We start from the raw sequence: 23,899 nt of genomic DNA on the forward strand, positions 1-23,899 counted from the left end.
CAGTGGGACTAGCCCCTCTGGGAGACAGGAGGCTCCCGTCCAGACCTCTGACGATCAGGGAAGGTGGGTGAATAAGTGAGGTCACCTTCCTGGCCAAAGGCTTGGGTTTACATCCCAGTTCCTCATATCCTGGCTGTGAGTCCCTGGGTAAGTCACTCCACCTCTCAGAGCCTCACCTGTAAGGAAGAGAGAGCACTGCCCCTTCACAGGCAGGAGGAAGTGGGTAACAGATGGAAAAACACTTTGTTAACTGGGATCCACTGACCAAATTTATTTCGCAAAATCTGTTGCCAAGATCGCTGTGCCTGGCCGACCAGCATTATGGAGAAAAACAGAGGCTGGTCAGGGTCTGCTGGGAAAAATACCTGCGTTTCTGTTTGAAGGCTCTGATGACCAGGAGCTCTCACAGCTGAGTAATTACCAGTAACTTACCCTGTGTGACAGGGCAGGAATCCCCGGTGACACCCAAGGATCCCGATTTATCCAGGCACACAGAGGGGACCACATGGAGTGCATGGGCTGGGCGGGGGGGAGTCCGGGAGCCTTGGTCTGTGGTGGGGGATGCAGAGGCTGAGGGCTGACTCGCCCAAGGTTGTCACGCAGAAGCTTTTTCTGGCTTTGTGGGGTGGCAGTGGCTCGGTTTTGACAGTTGATTTGGCGTCTCTGCTGGAGCTGTGCTTGCACATTGCCAGGGCCGTTCTTCTGAAACACCCAGAGGCCTGCTCACCTTCGGCCTCATGAGGGAGCCCCGCCCCCCACCCACTTCACAAGATGTCTCAGGCCCCCACACCTCCAGAACATCCCAGTCCACACCCATTCCCACCAGCACCCCATCTTCCCTCTCTCTCGCTCTGAGTGTCCACCTGTGGCAGCAACGTGGGCTGGGCAATGTCCGTCCATGGCCTGCTGGTGGCTATGTAAGGCCATGTCCCTCCAGGTGTCCACGTTTGGAGAATGAGAACTCTGTATCTGGGAAGGGCTGCAGGGACCATACTCCAGGTCGTTCTGTCATTATTGCTGGGGCCAGAAGAACCAGCTCGCTGTCTTCTTTCTTTAATGACCAGAGCTGTGGGCAGCTGCTTCCCAAACACACCCTGCAGTCTGAGGCTCAACCCTTAAGCCAGCACCCTCCAAGACAGAGGCCGACAACCCCTCAGGATGCTGCTAACATCTCAGGTAGCCCATCGTCTACATGTGTCTTGGGTACAATGCTAGGCTTGCTGTGAGAGGCCCGCTCCAGCCCTCCTCATAGTACCCTCTCTGGATATGAGCTAGTTTTTCCTGTATCCCCCCTTTTTTTTTCAAGACAATCTAGCTGTCACCCAGGCTGAAGTGCAGTGGCGCGATCTCAGCTCACTGCAACCTTCTCCTGCCTTAAGCCTTCAGAGTAGCTGGGACTACAGGTGCCTGCCACCATGCCCGCCTAATTTTTGTGTTTTTAGTAGAGACGAGGTTTCACCATGTTGGCCAGGCTGGTCTTGAACTCCTGACCTCGAGTCATCCATCTGCCTCAGCCTCCCAAAGTGTTGGGATTATAGGCGTGAGCCACTGTGCCCAGCCTCCTGCATCCTTAAAGTGTGGATTCTGGAGAGAAACAAAGGATCGATTCCAGGTAGGGTGTGAGCCACAGAGAACAGAATAGGACTATTACCTCCTTCACTGTAGACACTCTCCCTCAATTAATGCAACCCCAAACCGTTAGGGCCTCAGCCGAGTCCTGCTGTTACCAGTCCGCTGACCCCGTGCCAAGCCACTCCCCTGGAGCCTGACTGCATAAGGCTGGTTTCTGGCACCCGGTGACAGGTCCATGGATTATTCCAGTGAACATCATCTTGTCCGGCTCCACCCACAGCTCTGCACTGTGGAGACTGTTTGGCTCCAGCATCTGACACATCTGCAGTGTTCAGACAAACCACGCGCACGCGCAGCCCCTCTGTATTTCCTGAGGCCTGAACAGTGGTGTTTCAGATTTTCAATTTGCCAACAATTTTTAAATCTGGAGATTTCACAGACACTGGAATTTGTGTCTTCTTTTGAAAAGTGGGGAGCCTGGCCACATGGTATCTAGCCTGGGCAGGGCAGCCAGCCCCTGGGGCTGAGCAGCAGCTATCGGTTCCTGTGATGCCCACCAGCCCAAGTTCAAATCCCGGTTAGACCTCTTCTGAGCATGTGACCTTGGGTACGTGACAAATCTGTCTGGTCTCAAAATCTGTACTAGTTTTCTGTGACTGATGGAACAAAGCACCATAAACTCGGGGGCTTAAGCAACAGACATTCATTCTCTCACAATTCTAGAAGCTGTAAGTCTGAAATCAAGGGATTGACAGGGTTGGTTCTTCTCCAGGCTGTGAAGGAGAATCTGTTCCTAGCCTCTCTCCTGGCTGCGGGTGATGGCTGGAAATCCCTGTGTTCCTTGGGCTGAAAGTTCCTCACTCCAGTCTCTGCCTTTGTCTTCACATGGCCGAGTCCTCTCTTCCTGTAAGGACACCAGTCACATCAGATTAGGGGCCCACCCTACTCCTATATGACCTCATCTGAACTAGTTACATCTGCAACAACCCTATTTCCAAACAAGGTCACATGCTGAGGTAGTGGGGGTTAGGATGCATCTTTTTTGGGACAGAATTCAACCCATACACCACCCTGAGGATGGGATTAATAGTATGATCTCAGAGCTATTGAGAGGATTTGGTGACATAATCCAAGAAAAGTGGCTGGCACCTGAGTAAATGTTAATTATGACTATTATTATTTCTACTACACTTTTGAGATAAGACATAAGCCAGGAAATGGCAAACATGTTTAGCTTCCCAGGCCCATACCCACGGACTGCTGAAAGCACATGAAGACACAGTGCAGGAATCAATTAGTAATGTCTGCGAGGAGGAGGGCGCAATGACACGGAGGCCAAATCTTTCCCGTCCTTGAAGAAGCATTTCTCCTTTTCACCCCCTCACCCTATGAGATCATTTAGGATCTGGTCAGCTCTGAATGAGACAGGCCAGGATCCCGTGGGTAGGAGGGGCTGTGGACACAGCAGTTCCCAAAGAGGCCACAGAAGGCCAAGCAGTGACCCAGGCCAGTGACAAGGGCAATGTGGACTAGTGGTCAAGGGCACAGGCCTTGACCTTGGACCTGGATTTGAGCTCTGATCACCACGCCCACCCTCAGTGACTTAAGGGTAGGCAGCATTTCACTTCTTGGAGATTCATTTTCCTCAGCTGTAAAGTAGTGGATAATAGTTCCTACATGCCATGAGGATTAAACGAGGTCACATCTGTTAAGCACCTGGCAAATTATAGGTGCCCAATAAATGCAGTCTCCCCTTCTTCCTTAGCCCTGGGGCCAGGCGGGATGGAGTATCGGGTCAGAAGGTAACTCTCATTGCTGTTCTAAAACAATTCCGTTGGCTCCTATATTAGTTTCCCGTGGCTGCTGCAACACATCCCAAGCCGGGTGGCTTAAAATAGCGGAAATGTATTCTCATCCCACCGTTCTGGGGCCAGAAGTCTGAAATCACGGTGTCCACAGGCAGCATTCCCTCTGGAGGCTCTGGGGAGAAGCCTGCCCCGCCTCTCCTGGCTTCTGGTGGCCCCCTTGTGCTTGGCTATGGTTGTATCACTCCCATCTCTGCCTCCGCCCCCATAAGGCCTTCCCTCTAGGGCTTCCTGTTTCTCCTTCTCTTAGAAGGACTTGTCCTTGGATGAGGGCGCACCCTGACCCAGGATGATCTCATCCTGTGATCCTTACCTTCGTTACATCTACAAAGACCTATTTCCAAATAAGGTCCCACGCACAGGTTCTGTGGGTGAGGACCTGGACAGATTGTTCAGGGGGACACCATTCCACCCACCACGGCTGCTTCCAGAGCGAGTATGGCAGGAGGTGATTCTTCATGCCATGGGCCACCACACGCTCACAGATCCTAAATGATCTCATAGGGAGAGGGGGTGAAAAGGAGAAATGCTTCTCCAAGGACGGGAAAGATTTGGCCCCCATGTCATCCTACCCTCCTCCTCGCAGACATTACTAATTGATTCCTGCACTGTGTCTTCATGTGTTTTCAGCAGTCCATGGGTATGGGCCTGGGAAGCTAAACATGTTTGCCATTTCCTGGCTTATGTCTTGTCTCAAAAGTGTAGTAGAAATAATAAGAGTCATAATTAACATTTACTCAGGTGCCAGCCATTTTTCTTGGATTATGTCACCAAATCCTCTCAATAGCTCTGAGATCATACTAGGGGACCCTAGCGCTTCTCAAACTCTGTTCCAGCTAATTATTCTTAGGCACTTGCAAGTTCTGTCAGCATATTACAATTATATTTCCATTTAAATAATTTTAAAAACCCACTTATTTTTCCTGGTTATAGACACCCCTTCTCTTTGTAGTAATAACTTATAAGTAAAAGCCAGAATGTCATAGAATAAAGCTTTAGTTTTAGGTGGGTGTGCCTCACACTGGAGGCTGGCAATGTGTGTTCTGGGGGGGCAGGTGGTTACAGTGCTTTTTCTTTTAGTTGCATGAATGCTCCTTGTGAGGATGCCTGCGTGCATGAATTCCTCTTGTGTGTTGAGACATCTGACTTGTTCTTTCTTGACTGGATCCTGACAAGCCAAGTTTGTGCTCTGATCCTCAGGGGCTTCCCAGGCCAGGGGAGCAGCGAGAAGCCACTGGGACATCAGAGCTGCCGAGGGTCAGGGCAGAAGCACCAAGGTGGGGCAAACACCTGGCAGGTCTGACCTGGGCTCCCGGTGCGGGGCTTTCTGCCGAGGAAACCTGGCTGGGGAATGCAGTGAGAAGGGCTGTGTGTCCTGTGAGGAGACAGCAAGTGCAATCCTCACTAAGGGAACAATGCCCGGCACACCCAGAAGCAGCTATAAAATTTCACTCCAGACACTTATCTGGGTTTGTATAACATACATTTATCACTTTTGAAAGTTACTACTAGCTGGGTGTGGTGGCTCATGCCTGTGTAATCCTAGCACTTTGGGAGGCCGAGGTGGGCAGATCACTTGATCCCATGAGTTCGAAACTGGCCTGGGTGACATGGCAAAACCCCATCTAAAAAAAAAAAAAAAGAATATTACTGTGTAAAACATGGACTACAAAGATATACACCCAACCCATGGTGACAGCTACCTCTGGGAAGTGGGTGAGAGGGACGGGCCCACAGAGGGCGCTCATCTGAAATGTGTTACTTCTTGAAACACAATTGGAAGCAAACAGGACAGACTGTCAACAACCCTGAACTCTGGCTGGGGAGGCAAGGACATGTGCTCTGAGCCCCTCCACATCTTAGCTCCATTGTGGGGGCCTACATGCTCCCTAAGCCCAGACACCAAGCGTGTACGGTTCAGGCACATGGCGGAATGAAATGCAGAACGTGGCCATCGTATGCTGAAGTACAAATTTAATAAAGCGTCTGATCACATCTCAATCCATAAGTTAGCTACAAAAACAAAAAATCCTACAACTTTTTAGAGCCATCAAGAGCCATCAAGGTGTCAGTGAACACCAGTTACAAAAGGAGATTCAGTGTTTCAGATAGTGCAATATTTCTAGCTGCTGAAAAGAATTAAATGAAATTACAAACTACCCCTCCTTGTCAAAAATCCACATGAAGTTGATATTGGTGCTTATAAATCACTCTCTCCCAGTCCCTCACTGGCTCCAACCTTCAGGTAATAAAAATCAGGATGGGATCCATCTTCCCTGTGCAGGCTGACCGTCTGGGGTCCCCGCATGTATGCACAAACCTGCCCAGCGTGTGCGCACATGTTCAGAAGAAATCCTCAAAGGAACCGAGCGTTTGAAGAAAATGGCAAGTCCACAGAATCAGAGGTTACTAACACACCTTAAATAATATTAATACATTCCTGTCTTTTTTTTTTTTTTTTTTTTTGAGACGGAGTCTCGCTCTGTCGCCCGGCCTGGAGTGCAGTGGCCGGATCTCAGCTCACGGCAAGCTCCGCCTCCCGGGTTTACCGCCATTCTCCTGCCTCAGCCTCCCGAGTAGCTGGGACTACAGGCGCCCGCCACCTCGCCCGCTATTTTTTTCTATTTTTTAGTAGAGACAGGGTTTCACAGTGTTAGCCAGGATGGTCTCGATCTCCTGACCTCGTGATCCGCCCGTCTCGGCCTCCCAAAGTGCTGGGATTACAGGCTTGAGCCACCGCGCCCGGCCTCCTGTCTTTAAATTCCTTGCCATGTTTCCATCAAAGTAGAGCACACACTGTTTTTCAGAAGCCCAGGGGCTCTGACCTGGGTGGGACACCAGGATGCAGCTGAAACTCTCTGAAGGACTGTGAAGACGAGTGGCCCCTGCTTTGCTGCCACCGTGACAGCTCTTGTTGGAAAATGTTTTGCAGCTTTGAGGAGAGCAGAGGAGGGACTGGGCCTTCCTGGCTTCGAATCTGGCATCAATCTTGGTGGTGCAGGTGCAGGAGCATGAGGTGGGAGAGGGTGGGTGGCTGTCAACACGGACCACAAACAGGGCCTCTGCCTCAGTTCCCTGGAGCTAAAGTTCTTACAACAAAAGTAAATAATGAGGGCAGAGGAACACAATGGGTTGGAAGAGAAATGAAGTTAAAAAAAACAAACAAACCCAGAGGGTGTGAGCCTTTGTCAGTGCAACGGGCTTCTGGGTTCCCTGTGCTGAGGAAGGATGGGCAGCAAGACCCAAGTTTCTTGGGATTTTGCAGTCTCTGGAGTGAAGCCACCACCCAGACAGGATGGGTACCTTAGGTTCGTGTTTGTTCTTCATTAGATAACCAGCGAGGCAAACAAGCAGGGTCAAAGGCAGCTGTCCTCCGTGGGACAAGCAGGCTATGCGTAACAGCCAGCACATTCTGGATACCGGGCTGCTGCTAAGGACCAATGTTTTTCTTCTCCCTAACCAGAATGCCAATGGGAATGCATAGGACGGGAACAGGTCCAGCAAGGCTCCCTGGCAGCTCAGCCCGCTGAGGACGCAGGAAGTGGGAGGGCCGTGCTGTGGAGTGTGTGGCTTCAAGGCAGGAACAGCGCCTTGGACTCACGGTGCTCCATAGCGTCCCTAGCAGGCGCCTGCGCCTCCCTGGGCAGCAGATGGGCCTGGTTGTCTGGGAAGAGGTGCTGTGGACGGCATGGAGGCAGAAACTTTGTTGGGTGCATAGAGGCTTGGCGAGGCCTTACCTGAGTAAGAGATTTCAGAAACGGAAGGAGAGGATCTCACGCGCAGTAGGCTTTGTACACTCAGACCCATGCTGCGAAAACCACTCTAGACTCTCGGAATTCCTGGGACTTGTTCATACACAGCTCACTGAGAGGGCTAAGGAAAGACAGACTCCCAGAAAGATCAAACTAGCTAAAAGAAGCCCCTCTGCCATCACCAGGAAGAATGGACCCGTGTCGGTGGAAATCTGGAGGTTTATTTTCTGCAGCCCTGTGCCTTGGGCATCACCTGGATATGCTGTGTAGTGCTGTTGTGGGCATCTAAAGTTCTTGAGGCCATAAGGGAGTCTCATGGCTATTGAGAAGGTCTAGGGGCCAACGTCACCTGGCATGTTGGTCACATTCCCAGGGGCCACACTGCCTCTGGGAACTGAAGGTCCTTGGCAGCCCAGGAGCCCTGGAGGCAGGGCCAGAGCTGGAGCTAGGAGAGTTCGAAGCCCGTGTTCATGCTGATGGCGTAGCGCAGCTTCTCGCGGAGGACGCTCTTCTTGCTGTAGTTGGGCAGCTTGAGCAGGTTGAAGCAGGTGGAGGAGGTGGGCAGGCGGCCGCCTGGCTCCCGCTTGCGGATGGTGAAGAAGCCCCGAAGGACACTACCCAGGGTGTCCCCGGTGTCCTGATGGCACACATCATGGCCTTGGATTGGGAAGGGCCTAGTTTGGGAGCCCAGGCAGATGCCAAGGCCGGGAAGCCCAGGGAGGGGGTCTGGCCAGTCCCTGGATGCTGGGCAGAGTACGGGGCACTGCCCTGGCACCACTACCCGAGGTCAAGCCCCAGACTCAGGACGACTGGCTTCCAGAGAAGCAACCCCTGCTAGCTGGGGCCTGCACAGGGAGCTCCTGCATTAAGGAAGCTTTTGGAAATGGGGCCTTCCAGTTCACAGCTCATTACTGGTTAACCAATTGTCAAAGAGTAGAATGCTGTGAAAACTCTGTTAGGTGCCCAAACATTTCTGAATGCACTTCCTCTCTCCTCACCGGTGCTGTGGCCGGTGGCAGACCATGACTTGGGCCCACTTTCCCTTCAGCATGGAGGCCAAGGACTGTGTAGCTCCCTGTACAAGGTGGCATCAGGGGCTCAAACTGCATCATGAGAGGCAGCTTCACCCAGAGGCGGCCACTGGGTTTTTATGGGGAGTAGGACTGTCATTTGAGCACCCACAGTGGGCCAGGCTCGGGACACACAGAGCTTGGTAACCCTGATGGCATTCCTTCTCCTTAGGCCAGTGAGGAAATGAAGCAGCGTGCCTAGACGTGCAGAGTCTGCTGGGGTAGGAGTGGCATTCGAGCTTGCGCCTGTCCGCCTCCTGAGCCCACTCACCTTCTCCCATGCTGCCTCAGATCAGGAGCCCTGGTGAGGCCAGACGCCACTAAAAACAGCATGTACCCACCCCCACTCCAGGTACTCTTCCCTGAGAAAGGAAAGAGAAAGAGGCTGCCAAGAGAGGGCTGAGTCCGTGGGTAGTCTCTCTGGGGCTGGCTGGTTCTCCTGCCCTGAGAACTGTGGGGCCCTCCTCACTTGGTTCTTAGGGGTCCAGCTGCCTGCCTTGCTGAGATGTGGACTAGGTAAGGGCCCCACACGGTGGGCACAGCAGACAACCACCAAGAGGGAAGTCAAGGAACATTGCCCAAGGCCAGCTCTTCCCCACCCACCCCGTGGGGGGTACCTGATCATCTGACACCTCCACACAGCGGATGGAGAAGGGAGGCTTGAGGTAGGCGAATCCCAGGAGTGGGGGCCTGGAGCAGCTGGTCACGAACTGCAACACAAAGCAGGGTTAGTGGGGACGGGGCAGGCTCCTGCTCTTCCAGGACAGGCCCTTGCAGCTGTGCAGCATGCATTTGCTCTGTCTGTTACCGTGCTGTAACTGCTGTCTAGCCAGCCGTATGGGGTGGCGGGGTGGATATGGCCCAAAAACTGGCACACGCCGTACATCTCTCTCAAGCGTGCTGCTCTCGGGGACTAAGACACATGAAACCCATACCCAACAGATGCGACTGGCCACTTCTGAGAGCATATGTGACTGCAGAGTAGGAAAAGCACAAATGCCCAGCCAGGGTACTGGTGAGGTGTCCCCAGGAGGCAGGTCTCCTGTGGGATTGTTAGAGGAACAGAGAAGCGGCTGACACCCTCCCACAGAGAGATCATGTGACGAGAGCATGGGAGACGGTGAGGGTGAGGTGGAGGCTGGTGACACCCGCTGCACATGGCATGAACAGAAGGAGCCAGGGAAACTCCCACTTGCTGGCCTTGCACTTGGCATCCTGTCGGCCCCTTAGTCATGCAGAGGAGATTGCATAGGTGCAGTCACCTGAGCCCTAGGCCTGCTGATTTTCAGAGTGGTCTATGTGCTGGGGCCCAGGGGACCCTCTGCAAGAGACTAATAACCTCGCAGCACACTGACAAAAATGAGGCCCCAGAGCAGGCCGAGGTGCTGGCAGCCCAAGTGGGGCCTGTGGGCAGCCAGCCACACTTCCCTGCTACCCCCTGGGAACTCCCAGCATTCTGCAAGTGGCAGCCCCTGCGTTATTCCCCTAAATGTGCTAGCTCATGCTTGGAGAGAGGCATCTGACCAGCCTGGAAATCTAAGTGATAAACTTGCACAGAAAAGTGTCCCAGGAAACCGTTCACTTTAACTTAACCGTAGCCAAGAATGTTCTCCCTTCTCTAGGGGATACAGGGGCTTGTCACTTACATCATCAAGCTGTCCTCCAAAACTCAGGGACAAGTTGAGGGTTTGGGTCTTGTTATAAATGGTTGTGAGATTCCTGAGACCATCCAAAGACAGTTTATGTGTGTCAGGCATCAAAAGAAGTTTTAAAAAGAGTATTAACAAGATCTATTCCTATTCCAATATGTTTTATTTATAAAAAACCATAGCAGCATCAATGCAGGAAGCATTTTTGTGTTTCCACACTGCGCCAAGCATTCCCTGAATGCAACCTCATCCAATCACTCTATGGATGCTGTGTGTTGGGGCTGTGGTTAGTCCTGTTGTAAGAATGAGGGGACAGACACAGAAGTATCTGTACATCCCAATTTAGGCCGGCTCAGGTCTGCCCACTACAAATTCAGGTGGGTCAAAGGAGGGAGGGAAGCTTTCCCGCTCCTGGGAGAGGGGAGGAACGGAGGACACAGGAAACCCCTGGATGATCTGCTTGCTTTACATTTAACAGAAGCGTGGTCGTGGTCACATCCACTCCTGGGCAGGGGTTACATTTATTCTGCTTGGCTCTGGAGCCTGTCTGCAGTTGCACAAAAAGGCAGGCACATGGTAAGGAACTGTAGGTTTGGTGACAGGTTATCCAAAGACACAAACACACCTGTTTTGTGGGACGGCACCTGCACAGTGATGAGACACTGGGTTTCTCTCTGTAGGAGGGGCCAGGGTGAGCCGTTTTATAGCTCGGCAGAAACTGCTTTGCCCATGAGGCCCTTCTGGGAAAACGGAACTGATTCTCCCAGAATCAACTTCTGGAATTCTGTCTGCCTGCCTGCCCTAAATCCCTGGGGACCTGTGGGGATGTGGGGCATCTGTGTTATCTGCTGGACTGAATGAGGGCCTCCTCAACAGGAATAAACTCTCCTCAGAATGACCACCCAGGAGAGAGAAACCAACTGTCATTTTAATTGCCAGTGACACTGTCCAGGTTGCCTCAACAGATGAGGCCACATGAGATTGTTCAAGCCCAAACCTCCAAAAGAAAACATTTCAAGGCATTAAATTTACCCCCAGAACATGGCAAGATGTTCACTGATATTCTTTCAAGGAGGAAGGCTGGTGGGGAAATGATAGGATCCCATTTTTAGAGAAATATACACACATATAACACATACACAGAGAAGTGTGTGTGCCATCCAGCATCCTAGAAAATACTTACATGCTGCCGATGTAACAAAAAACAATGCAGTGGCATTAGGGGAGTATTTTGAACATTATAACTTTTACAGACACCATTACAGGGAACCAGTTAACGTCAGCCACTTTATTTGCAAAAATACATCTTGATATCAGCCTAAGCAATTGTGTGTGTTTTATTGGGACACTGTGGGTGTATATATGTGTCTTACACTACTGAGAAAATAGAGAGATAGTCCCCAGTGAGTAGGAGTGTAGAGAGTTGACAATTCTATACTAGAGGAACAGCAATTGTTTAAAATTTTGCTTATCTGTATTTTCCTAAGGTAAGGTTCCAAGCAGAGGGTCATTTACTTCTATAATGAAAGGAAATAAACAAAAAAGATGTTATCAAGGCCAGCATGGGCAAAGGGGAGGACAGAGTGCCGAGCACAACAAGTATGCCCACCTGTGCAGGGGGCCTGAGGCTCGGCCGTGCCCTTCAAGCCCCTCTCTGGTTACTGCTTGGCTTACCGGGAGGCCTGCCTGTGGGATAGGATGTGCTAACCATCTGAGGTCCTCCTGATAATTTCATTTTCTCCAGTGTAAATTATTACATCAACTGGCCTGGCCTTCCAGGTTTAGGAGAATACATGCATGCATGCATAGGCAATAAATAAAATACCTTCAGAAACATAGCTCTCTCATCCGGCGTGAAGTCTGAGGCCAGAATATCCCAGAGCCAGATGATGACTCTGTGACTTCCGTGGAAACCACCGTAGTAGACTGTGTGCTTCCTGAAACCAATACAGACCTGGGCTCAGCAACGTGCTAGGGTGGGCACTTACGGACAGGCAGGCAGGTCATGCAGACAGCTGGCACGGTCCACTCTGGCAGGCGTGGGGAACACTACTAACTCCTCTTAAAGCCAGAAGTTCATGCCTCAATAACTCCATCTCCCTGGGAAGCTAAAAGGGTGGGGAATTTGAGAGCTGGCCCTGCTGTTCCTAAGCAGAGGCCAACCCCAGATCCTCTGACCCCATCTCCTAGAGCTTCAGAGAATCCCCAGTCCTCAGGCCTGCTTCCACTTAATCTCTAGGTAAACAAAGGGTCAAGCTTTTAATCCAAAACAGTTCAGCCAGTCCAGGGAGGAGGAGGAGGAGGAGGAGATCTGGAGACAGGCTCCTGAAACAGCCTTCTAAAAGGAACCCAGTGAGGGAGCAGCTGGTTTTCTGGGAGGCCTAGGAATTTCACCCTCCCCCTACCCGCCTCTTACTTTAAATCTTCCAGATCAATCTCAGCATTGTCGCCAGAGATGAGACGCTGCAGTTCAGGAGCTGAGAACATTCGGATCCACTCGGGTTTGATAATGGAACGGAATCCGCTAATGAGGGCAGCTGTCTGGTTTTTTATTTGAGTGTGCATTCGAAAATGTGCCATCAGATGGATGTAGCTAATTCTGTTGCCAACAAGGAAGAGAAAACAATGACAATTAACAGGACGGGGCAGGCTGTCACCAATGGGCTGAAAGATGAGTCTAGTCTTTTCTGAACCATTTTACAAAAAACACAAATAGTACCAGAGTGTTTCATCAGAACAATGACAATGGCGACAATGATGACAGCACTCATGAACTGCACACCATGCGCCACTGTGAACGCATCAAGCCTTCGAGGGCACTGCATCATTCACTCTGCCCCAAAACCCACAGGTCACACCTCAAGTCCCCACTGTGTAGGGAATCACAAGGAGACATTCCCCAGGTAAGAAGAGGGCCCTTCTTAGAACAAAGGGTGCTTTTGGTACTTTCATTTAATCTCATTCTTCTGGACATAAATCAAGTAAGATACCATTCAGTCCTCTAATAAGTTTTAAAATAAAAAATTATTTCATGTCATAACTTGAATCAAAACCTTGCTAATCTGGACCAACAGTCTAATGCTACAGCAAGGTGAAACTGTAGATGCTTTAAACACACAGCTGGGCCAGGAGTGGACTCAACCGGGAAGTCAGAGCAACTTACAATGGTTCCAAGCAGAGGGTCTCTGGGTCTGCTTTGGTGAACACAGTGCCCTCAACTACAACTGCATAGAGCACAGAATCCTCTCAACAGGTTACATACATTCCAACAGGCTTGCTAGCATTGTTAATTTCTTTTTTCTATTTATTTATTTTTTGAGATGGAGTCTCATTCTGTCACCCAAGCTGGAGTGCAGTGGTGCCATCTCGGCTCACTGCAACCTCCGCCTCCTGGGTTCAAGCGATTCTCCTGCCTCAGCCTCCCAAGTAGCTGGGACTACAGGCACCCACCACCACAGCCGGTTAATTTTTTTGTGTTTCTAGTAGAGATGGGATTCATCATGTTGGACCAGACTGGTTTCGAACTCCTGACCTTAGGTGATCTGCCCGCCTCGGCTTCCCAAAGTACTGGGATTATAGGCATAAGCCAACATGCCTGGACTTTTCTTTTCTTTTCTTTTTATGAGACAGAGTTTCATTCTTGTCGCTCAGGCTGGAGTGCAATGGCACGATCTTGGCTCACTGCAACCTCTGCCTCCTGGGTTCAAGTGATTTTCCTGCCTCAGTCTCCTGAGCTGACATTACAGTGCCCGCCACCATGCCCAGCTAATTTTTGTATTTTTAGTGGAGACGGAGTTCCACCATGTTGGCCAGGCTGGTCTCCAACTCCTGATCTCAGATGATCCACCTGCCTGGGCCTCCCAAAGTGCTGGGATTACAGGTGTGAGCCACTGCACCCAGCCTTGCATCACTGATTTCCTAGCAAAGAACTTGAGCCCAGCCCAGGTACTACTTTCACCAATTCCAAATTTGTACAGTCCAAATAAATGTTTTACAATGCTAAAGCTTTAGTGATTTTGAAAATATCCCTATTAAAATTTTTTCCAGCAGCAAACCTGTACATTAATCCATTCAAATATGATTTTCCTATCATTGCTCCTCCTTCCAGGTATTCTGTGAGGCAGGTGGCGAGTGCTGCTCCACTTTACTGAGAAAGGGGGAGGAGAAGAAAGGGGGTGAGAAGGAAGGAAGGAGAGAAGGAGGTAGGAGAGACGAGAGGATGGGAAACATCCAACACTCAACAAGTGCAAGATCAAGTATCACCCCTAAAGAGGGAGAAACTGGCACTGCCAGGCCTTTTGAATTAGTATGCAGAACTGAGCATCCTTGCCCTGACCTGAGGCTTTATGCTATACATCTGCGAAACAAGTTCCCACACGGGAGGGTCCCGGCAGGACAGGACTTTCCTCCAGCACAGCCTGCCCCACCTACCTCCTCTGGGCGCTCTACCTAGCAGCCAGTGTCTATGTGGGAAGAGGGAGTGACTGCCTACCGTCACCCCCAAGCTGCAACACTTGGCAACGCGTGGCCTCTCGGGGGGTTGGCAGGATCCGTGTGACATGTCACCCATCTGAGGATGGTAATCATCACTGCTGTCATTTAAGCCCTCCTCTGAGCCTGACACCCAGGAAGGTATTTTATATACATTGCCCTGTGAGCACCCCCCTAAAGGAATGGCTACAGGTTACACGGCAGGCAGGGGCAGGACTCACCCCTGCTCTCTCTGGCCCTGGCTGGGCTCTCTCTACTCTCCCAGGCAGTCCCTCCCAACCTGTACTTTGTTCCTTCTAAGTTTTCAAACTAATGCCCTGTGGTCAAGGAGCAAGGTCGATGTATTTCAATCATTATGAAAACAGGGTCTGTTCTCCTGACGCTTCTGACAGTCTAAATAAAAAAATCCCAAGCTTGCAGACTGACCGAACCACCTGATCCGAGAGGAACATGACGCTTGGGAACACTGGACTGTGACGTGCATCTGATTCAAATGACTCACCAGGTGGGACTGAGCCCTCACTTGTCACTAAAGAGACTGATGCTCCAATTAATAGTTCAAAAGCTCACCTGAGCCTGGCGGCGGGAGACTGATAAATTGACTGCCTCTCATGCCAGGCTCTGCTGTTTAAATTAGGTGACAATAGGTCTCCGGGTGGAGACCGTGCACTGAGAGTTTTTTGCTGCTAGGGACCAAAAAGGATGACATTTATGATAGATTCTGCAGAGCCCTTTATCTGTGATGATAGTTGCTGGGCCTCAGAGTCTCTCCAATTCCCATGTCTAAGGACCTCCGTCTGCAGCATTTGAATTCACCACTGTGTCTTCTCAAGAACACTGTTTTATACAACTGCCAGGTGCTATCATCCAAAATGATCTGCCCCTCCTCGCCAAGGTGTCTTTCTACCTCTGTGCTCTCTGGGTTCAGGACAGCGTGCTGAATGGCTCAGAATCCATCTGCCTGCATCTAGGGCCGTTATTAAACTCCTAAGAACACTGTGGCCTGGGTGCCTCTGACCTTAGAAGTGCTACTGCAAAAAATAAATGGTCAATTCTTATTTTGCAAATCAATATATACATTTTTTTCAGACAGAGTCTCACTCTGTCGCCCAGGCTGGAATGCACTAGTGCGATCTTGGCTCACTGCAATCTCCACCTCCCAAGTTCAAGCGATTCTCCTGCCTCAACCTCCTGAGTTGCTGGGATTACAGGCATGCGCCACCACACCCAGCTAATTTCTGTATTTTTAATAGAGACAGGGTTTCACCATGTTGATCAGGCTGGTCTCGAACTCTTGACCTCATAATCTGCCCACGTCAGCCTACCAAAGTGCTGGGATTATAGGCGTGAGCCACTGTACCCAGCCACAAATTGAATTTAATATAATTCTGGCCTATGAACTGTAACCGGTAAATTCCATTATATTTATGGCCTCTTTCTACTTCAATCTATCTTAATAAATTCTCAACATAAGCCCAGAGAGCCAGAATGAAGTCTTTTCAAGTGGTGACCTTAAAAATCTAATTGCTATACTCACTTATTTTCATTTGTAACAGGAATGGTCTTCCCTCCAGGAATCAGTTCATGGCAAACAAGCTAGGGGAGAAGATGGGAGTAATTACTAGGGAGGACTCTAATGGGGAAATAAAGCTTCCCGGAGATGAGAGGGCCTGGTGCAAACATCCATGATAATGATGGAATTAAGATGGCACATGCTTGGGAACTATCCTTTCTCATAAAAAGTCAAGGCTGAAATATCAACAAGCAGACCCTGCATGATCGATATGAAAGTTTTTTTTTCTCACCCAATCCTTGTTCAAACATTTGTATTAAGACTTCGGGATGTCATGGAGGGGAATGTGTTGGCATTTCGGAGCAGACCAGGATGGTTAAATAAACACTGGTACATCCATACCCTGGAATACTGTGCAGGTACTAAACAATATGATGAAAATGTGCATTTACTAAAAAGGTGAAAAAAGGCCACTGATGTAACAACATGCACAGAATGGCATCATTTCTGGAAAGAGACAGACTCTGGAAAGAGTCTCAAAGGACGCAGGTAACACACTACCACGGGCAGGCTGTGGGCACTGGCATTACAGGCAGCTTGCATTTTCATCTTTTGCTCATATTAGAGCTAAATTTTTTTGTTAGAAGTTTCATTATCTTTAACGTTGGGAGAGAAAATTATGTTAGGAGGAAGCCTCAACATCTGATTATAGATTTATTTTAATAAACTCTAAAATCAACTGCTTCTTTCAACTTCAGGAACACTTCTGAGCATCACCTAACAATCAAAGGACATATCATTTGAAGCCAATCTTAATAGCAATTCTGTGAAGATTCTAGAATCCTACAGATCCAGAAAGGAACAAGTGATCCCAGTCCCACTGCTGTCAGCATCTCAGGTGGCACTGTGGGCTTTAAAGCTGAAAGGGCCCTTAAGAATCAGCCAGCCTGAGGTTTCCCGATTCCAGGAATACCCTGCCCGTGAACTATTCTGTAGAGAACGATCCTGTGACACAGCATTCTTTCCTTCCTTCAAAGAAGAGTTCTGGGTCCGAGGAGTTAGCGAAGCTTGAGGTTAACTCAGCTCCACTTTGGTTTCCTCCTCACAGGCTGCTCTGAGCCTTCACATGCCACATGCCAGCCTCCCCAGGGGCCTTTCAGGAGGACAGGCCACGCAGGGCTCCCAGCGGTGCATACAGACTGGGCCCATCCAGGACTCCCATCTGGCAAATGGATATGGAAAGTGTGGCTCAGGGAGACTGGGGGTTCTCTCTGAGGTGCCCAAGCATGAGTCTAAGAATTCGGCTCTGCATTAAGAAGCTCATGGCACCGTTTCTGCCGAGCGGCCCTTGGACATGCACTCCCAGAGCCTCATGCAGGGACCTCCAGCAGGACACAATCAGAGGGGGTGGAGGCCGCTACAGAGAAAAGCCAGAAGGAAACGTGGGCGGAGACGTGCTGCGGCCCTGAGTCCAGGGTCTCTGCTCCCTGCTCTGCTCTGCATGCCAAGCCATGAACATGCACAGGCTTCTGCTTGAGGCACTTCTCGGGTGGCATCTTCCCCTTCTCTAAGACATAATCCTCCATTTGTAACAGCTAATCCTCACCATGGTAACGAAAAGCCATGTTACAAATGGGGAATTACCCTAAAATGCGATAGAAGAAAGCAGGGTCTCCTCGGGAAGCTTCAAAGGCCAGGTCAACTGGAAGGAAAGGAGGGGGCCCTCTCTCCTGGCAAGATGGGAGGAGGATGGGCGAGGGGTGGGGAGGACGAGGGACCAGACAGAGCCTCAGTTTGGGGCTCTTTCTGAGGAAAACACAAACAACACGGCAGGTCTCAGGAACCCGTGGGGGCAGTGGAAAAGGAGCTCAGCCAGAGGGCGGACCTACCTGACCCATGACGTCCTCGTCGTAAGACAGTGTCAGGCCCAGGTCAGCGATGTCCCCGTCATAGCGCTAACGTAACAGAGAAGGGGAAAGTGTTGGGGCCGTGGAACACTACATGCTTAGAGGTTTAACCCTCCCCTGAGGTGTTAGTTTGCTGCTGTGAACACCCATGGCTGCTGAACAGCCTGACGCAAAGAAGGTCATTGGTGACTTTGAGGCAGAAGGTTGTGAGGATCAGCCTTGAGTGGGACTGCCCACAGCGGGACGTGGGGGGCCTGCAGCAGCTACAGTGACAGCAAAAAGAGACAGGCCATCTCCTTCTGGGACTCTGCAAAGCTGTGAGTTCACACCAGTGCTTGGCTTAGCTCACCCACCATTCCACGCTCACCTTGATGGAGGTGAGGTTTTTATAGAACTCGGAGTCCAGAGAAGGCAGTTCATCCACTGAGCTATAGAAGACGCTGTGGTGGTGCCCGAGCAGCTGGCTCAGGAAGAAGGATGCGAATGGCACGTCCACCACAATTCCCTGGGAGAGCAGAGAAGCAGAGCTGTCGATCGGCCAGGATTCTGATGCAGTGTTTGGATCGGGGTGGCTCAGGGTGCACACATGGCCCGAGGGTGCCATCGGCATTTCCAGGCCCCTCCTAAGTTTCCAATCTGGAGAGCAGTATCTCCCCATCCTCTACCAAATACAATTGAGTGCCTCCTGGGGACATTACAGAGCGAGTGGTCAGGACACAGGGTTTGGAGCTACAGTGCTCAGGGATTAAATCCTAGCTGGGCTGCTGCCAGGCCAGGGCCCTCAGCTGTCTCACCTGTCCGTGGGGAGCAGCACCAGCCTCTCAGGGAAGAGGATGGAGCGGGCACAATACCAGGCCCCCAAGCTCTCAGAGCAGCCATGGCATGGGCAGGGGCCCGAGGAGCAGAGGAGAAGCTCTCTCCCAAAGGCAGGGTTGGGGAGCTTCCGGGAGGAAAAGCCAGCTAAGCGAGGCATAAAGTAGCCAGCCAGGCACTGGTACGAGGCCCCAGGAGTGCTCCAGGGATGGAAGGCACGTAAGCAATGGAAGCTACGTCCTCAGACGCAAGGTCAGGTCAGGCAGGGCCCATAAGCCTCACTGCAGGCTGGATTCTGTCCAGAGGGCTGTGAGCAGAGACGGGACAGAGCTGCACTTTTATGCGGGGAATGGGCTGGCGAGAGGAAGACAGGAGGCAGAGACACAGCCAGACGGCTGTAGCATGCTGCCGGGGAAACGCTGACAGACTGTGCCAGGGTAGCGGCAGGAGGGTGGTGAGAGACATGTGGACTGGAGAGGCTGAGAGGGGACAGTCACTCGGACTTGACGATGCCTGTCAGAGGACCGTGAGGGGTAAATGAGTTAATCCATGCCACTCCTCACGGAGGGCCTAGCAGGTCCCATCTTCTCTCGTCCATTGCAATTACTGTCGGAGGTGAGGGAGGGAAAGGACACAGAGGCGAGGCCTGGGAAATGAAATGACATTCAGAAAAGCCAGGAGGCCATGCTTTCCAGGTGGCTCAGGCTCTTCTGAGTGTCATCACAGCAACGCCTTTAAAGGAAAACACATGCCATGTGCTCGGGTGAGTCCTAATGGGATTTTTAACTTTCTCAGTGGCAATCAACTGAGAAATTGTCTCCATTATGCAGATGAGGAAACAGAGGCACAGAGAATGGGCTCAGGACCCAAATCACTGGAGGGCACGAGGAAGACTGGACGGTGTTTGGGCAGGGGCTCAGATGGGCCACCTGATTCCATCATGGCCGGGGACTGAGGCCTGTGCACACAGGCTGTTTGCAGACAGAGAGAGAACAATGAATTATTCGAGAGTGAAAGGAGTTTGGCCCTGAGACCTCCCTCTCAGCTTGGCCAGCTGCTGGCTCTTTCTGTTTGGAAAGCATCTGGCTTCTCCAGCTTCCTGGGGCATGCGAAGAGTGCTGCCCAGGTGGCTCACTTCCTCCATACTTGGGCCAGAAGCTCAGCAGAGCCTGAGACCCAGGAAAGGTCCCTGCAGCTCTGGAGCCCGCTGCAAAGGCCACACAGACTAGCTGGGCTTGTGCTGCAGCTTTCCTTCCTCCTGAGAAGCAGGACTCTTCCCAGGAACAGGCGGTGACATCCCACTCAGGGTGGTCCCACCTCGGCTTTCAATGGACAGGGAGCAGGAGCTGTGTGGGCCACGACGTCGCCCTCACCCCATGAGGCCACAGAGTGGAAACCCAGACTCACTTCCTGTTAGTAAGGTGAGGATGACTGCTCCAATCCACCTGGGGTGAGCAGCTGCTGGGCACCGTGGGAGGTCCTCCTCACTTACCATCAACGGCAACCCAGGAACGTGGTTTTTCTTATCTCCACTTTACTGATGAGAGAACGGGGTTTAAAAACTAAAGGAACTGGAAGGCACACGGTCACATGGCTGACTAGGAACAGCTGGTCCTGACCTGTTGCCATGGCTGGGAAACACTTAATCAAACAGCACAAGATTTTTTTTTTTTCTTTTTTTGAGGCGGAGTCTTGCTCGGTCGCCCAGGCTGGAGTGCAGTGGCCGGATCTCAGCTCACTGCAAGCTCTGCCTCCTGAGTTTACACCATTCTCCTGCCTCAGCCTCCCGAGTAGCTGGGACTACAGGCTCCCACCACCTCGCCCGGCTAGTTTTTTGTATTTTTTAGTAGAGACGGGGTTTCACCGTGTTAGCCAGGATGGTCTCGATTTCCTGATGTCGTGATCCGCCCATCTCGGCCTCCCAAAGTGCTGGGATTACAGGCTTGAGCCACCGTGCCCGGTCAGCACAAGATTTTTTTTTTGAGGCAGAGTCTCGCTCTGTCGCCCAGGCTGGAGTGCAGTGGCCGGATCTCGGCTCACTGCAAGCTCCGCCTCCCGGGTTTACGCCATTCTCCTGCCTCAGCCTCCCGAGTAGCTGGGACTACAGGCGCCTGCCACCTTGCCTGGCTAGTTTTTTTGTATTTTTTGGTAGAGACGGGGTTTCACTGTGTTAGCCAGGATGGTCTCGATCTCCTGACCTCATGATCTGCCTGTCTCGGCCTCCCAAAGTGCTGGGATTACAGGCTTGAGCCACTGTGCCCGGCCAGCACAAGATTTTAAAACTATCAAACTCCACAAAATGCTGCCCTCCTACAATGGGGACCCAGCCTCCGTGTGGCCATCTGGCTCTGCACACCACTCCTCACGCCTCAGGAAAGAAGAGGGCTGGCTTAGGACTTGGGCCGGCCTGGGTTCAAATTCCGCCTCTATCCCGGCTTGGGTTCAAATTCCACCTCTACTACTTAACTAGCAACGAGACTCTGGACAAGTGACTCCTCAAAGCTTCAGGTCTCCCATCTTTAAATAGCCAGGACAGCAGCAGCCCTGTCACAGGGCTGTCGATGGGATGAGATGGCAAAGGCAAAGTGCCCAGCACTGGTGTACAACAAACCTTGGTTCCTGCCCCTGTCCTCACTTGTACCCTCGTGACAGTTTACATGGCCAACCCTGATCACGTATGTGTATATGAAGAAGCCCATGATACCGCTAACATTTTATTTTACATTTCTCTGTTTCTTAACGTTCCTACCTCATACACAGCCTTCCCCAGCATCTTCCCCACAAACTCGAAGAGCTGCAGGTAATTCTCGTGGATATAGGATGTGGGTGAGGGGTACAGCCTCTCATCCCCACTGGTCGTCTGCAAGGCAAAAAGACAGGGAGAGGCAGAGGTCAAGTGCCTTGCAAGGAGCAAGTTCAGCTCTTCGCTTCTTGAATCTGGCTGCTGTCAACCCTGCTGTCCCTCCCCTTAAATACCTTGAACAGATTGAGTGCCGGGTCAAACACTCTCTTGATGATCTCTTCCAAGAACTCCTTAAAAACACCGTCTTGATCAATCCCTGCTTCGTCCACTCCGAGGTCATTGACAAACTTCACACGGATGACTCCCTTCATGGCGTGCTGGGAGAGCTGCCGAAGCTGCTCGTAGCCATCCTGCCAAGAGCACAATTACAGCCCCATAGGAAGCCCAGAGACTTCTGCACAATTCGGGGTTCCCTCTCCTCTGTGCGAAGCTCTCCCAGCATCATTACCAAATGTGCAAATTATGACACATGGGTGCATGACAGGAGCCATTCTCACCCGGTTTTGAATGAGCGCTGATTAAAAGGAGAGATTCATTTGGGGATGTGATGGTATTGCTCCTTGGCAAGGAGAGACTGACCTCAAGGGGACAGAGAAGTGAGATGGGGAAATTAGACAAAATGAGTCATGACAAGGTCCTGGCCATCAGACAAAGGATGAAAGAAACCGGGACAAGATGCATTTCTCTCTTTCTCAATGCTAAGAGTACCTTTAGCTCATGGTAAAAAAAAAAAAAAAGGTAAAAAGAAAAAAAATCAAACCTACAGAACACTGTAAAATGAAAAGAATTACCCATCAACCCTCCTCTCCTGCTGCCTTCCCAATCATGAAGAGTCTGCAAGTCATGCTGAGGAATTTAGGGGGCATCCTGAGGGTGATGGGAGCTGCAGAAGGTTTTAGGCAAAGAGTAACAGGGCTGACTTTCTGTCAGATCTTTCTATTGGCAGCAGAGCAGGTGGATGGCAGGGACCAAGGCAGGGAGCAGAGACCAAGACGTGGGGGTGGTGCTGGGCCTGGACTTCTGGCTGGTGGTCAGCTCTCTTAGGACACAGCCATTCAGCACATCTTCTCTATCCAGACCTCAACATGCACAGCCCCAGAACCACCACTTCGGAGTTCTCCTACTAAATCATCTGTTTAGTTTGTCTCTTGATTTTAATCTGTTGAGGCCTTCCTGGCTTCTGGTTTCATCATGTAATGCATTCCTAGTACTTGGGGTGCTGAGGTTTTATTTCAGAGCAGTGACTATAAAAACAGTGCTGAACAGCACAGGGCCCAGGGAAGAGTCTGTTGGCCCCACTTGAGAGGCCCCACCACCAGGTGAAACTGACGTCTTCAGATGCTGTGACGGAACAAGTGACCAATCAACCCTGCTGTCCTGTGAAGGCCACGCCACACTTCTCCCTTTCAGCTACAACTGGAACCCTGTCACATGTTGTACAGAGGTCAGACAGACCATCTCCATAGCATCCACTCAGCTGCTGTCTGGTCCCCTCATCACAAAGTAAACGAGCAGTACGCCAGTACGGCGAGACCTGTTTTGGGGAACCCTTGCTGCCTTCCTGCCACGTTCACTCAGTGATCCCCAAAGGACTATCCTATGGTGCCCCTGAGTCTTATTCAGGGGTCAGGCTCCACAAAGTTAGTGGGCAAGGGAAAAATTACCTCAAGACCCCTAAGTCACCTGTGGGAACAGGAACACAGTTTTGTGGAGGCAAACCTGAGGAGGACTTTTTATGTACATAAAGTTTGAGAATCATTAAGTTAGATGACAAAAGGGAGAAACAAGAAGTCACTAGGTAGCTGTAACAGCATTTAAGCCATTCTGCCTAAATTTAAGATAATTATCTTGGGCCGGGCGCGGTGGCTCAAGCCTGTAATCCCAGCACTTTGGGAGGCCAAGACAGGCGGATCACGAGGTCAGGAGATCGAGACCATCCTGGCTAACATGGTGAAACCCCGTCTCTACTAAAAAATATAAAAAAACTAGCCGGGCGAGGTGGCGGGCGCCTGTAGTCCCAGCTACTCGGGAAGCTGAGGCAGGAGAATGGTGTAAATCCGGGAGGTGGAGCTTGCAGTGAGCCGAGATCCGGCCACTGCACTCCAGTCTGGGAGACAAAGCGAGACTCCGTCTCAAAAAAAAAAAAAAAAAAAAAAAAAAGATAATTATCTTGGCATCAAGATGAGGATGGATGGAGAATTCCAACAAGTTCCTGTCTGCCTGCAGGAGTTCCTCCATCCTGCTTTAAAATTATGCCTCCCTCGCCTTCACATGGATTAGCAGATACATTTGTGGTTATGTGGATGAAATGGGATGGTATGTGTGAATGCACGTGGCACATGGCCGAGCTCAAGGAGCATTTACTGGATTCAAATCTCAGTCTTGCTTGACCGGCTCCACATCAGCCTCTTTGTTAAAAAGTTTAGAGGGGACTGCCTCTTGTGATACGTTTCCTGCCTTCTGG

General features: G+C 51.0%; 1 protein-coding gene across 9 annotated transcripts in view; it reads right to left on the reverse strand.

Moving 5' to 3' along the window:
• Window positions 1–1,517: 1,517 nt before the first annotated feature.
• UBE3B (ubiquitin protein ligase E3B) overlaps window positions 1,518–23,899 on the reverse strand; it is a 65,654-nt gene continuing 43,272 nt past the window's right edge. For 4 of the 9 annotated variants that reach the window (XM_033220691.1, XM_033220693.1, XM_033220690.1 and 1 more), the window contains 9 exons: window positions 21,609–21,785; window positions 21,382–21,492; window positions 18,187–18,324; window positions 17,802–17,867; window positions 15,937–15,995; window positions 12,325–12,507; window positions 11,734–11,845; window positions 8,877–8,969; window positions 7,393–7,826 (listed from right to left, as the gene is read on the reverse strand). In XM_033220691.1, coding sequence (XP_033076582.1) covers window positions 7,635–7,826; window positions 8,877–8,969; window positions 11,734–11,845; window positions 12,325–12,507; window positions 15,937–15,995; window positions 17,802–17,867; window positions 18,187–18,324; window positions 21,382–21,492; window positions 21,609–21,785 — 1,131 coding nt within the window. In that variant the 3' untranslated portion in view covers window positions 7,393–7,634. Of the gene's footprint in view, window positions 2,477–6,189; window positions 8,622–8,876; window positions 8,970–10,006; window positions 11,426–11,733; window positions 11,846–11,896; window positions 12,017–12,324; window positions 12,508–15,936; window positions 15,996–17,801; window positions 17,868–18,186; window positions 18,325–21,381; window positions 21,493–21,608; window positions 21,786–23,899 lie in introns of those variants that run through there. The other 5 variants (XM_033220694.1, XM_033220696.1, XM_033220695.1 and 2 more) reach the window with 5 other exon arrangements.

This window comes from Trachypithecus francoisi, unplaced genomic scaffold (genome assembly GCF_009764315.1).
Source record: "Trachypithecus francoisi isolate TF-2019V2 unplaced genomic scaffold, Tfra_2.0 Lachesis_group11, whole genome shotgun sequence".
NCBI lineage: Eukaryota > Metazoa > Chordata > Mammalia > Primates > Cercopithecidae > Trachypithecus > Trachypithecus francoisi.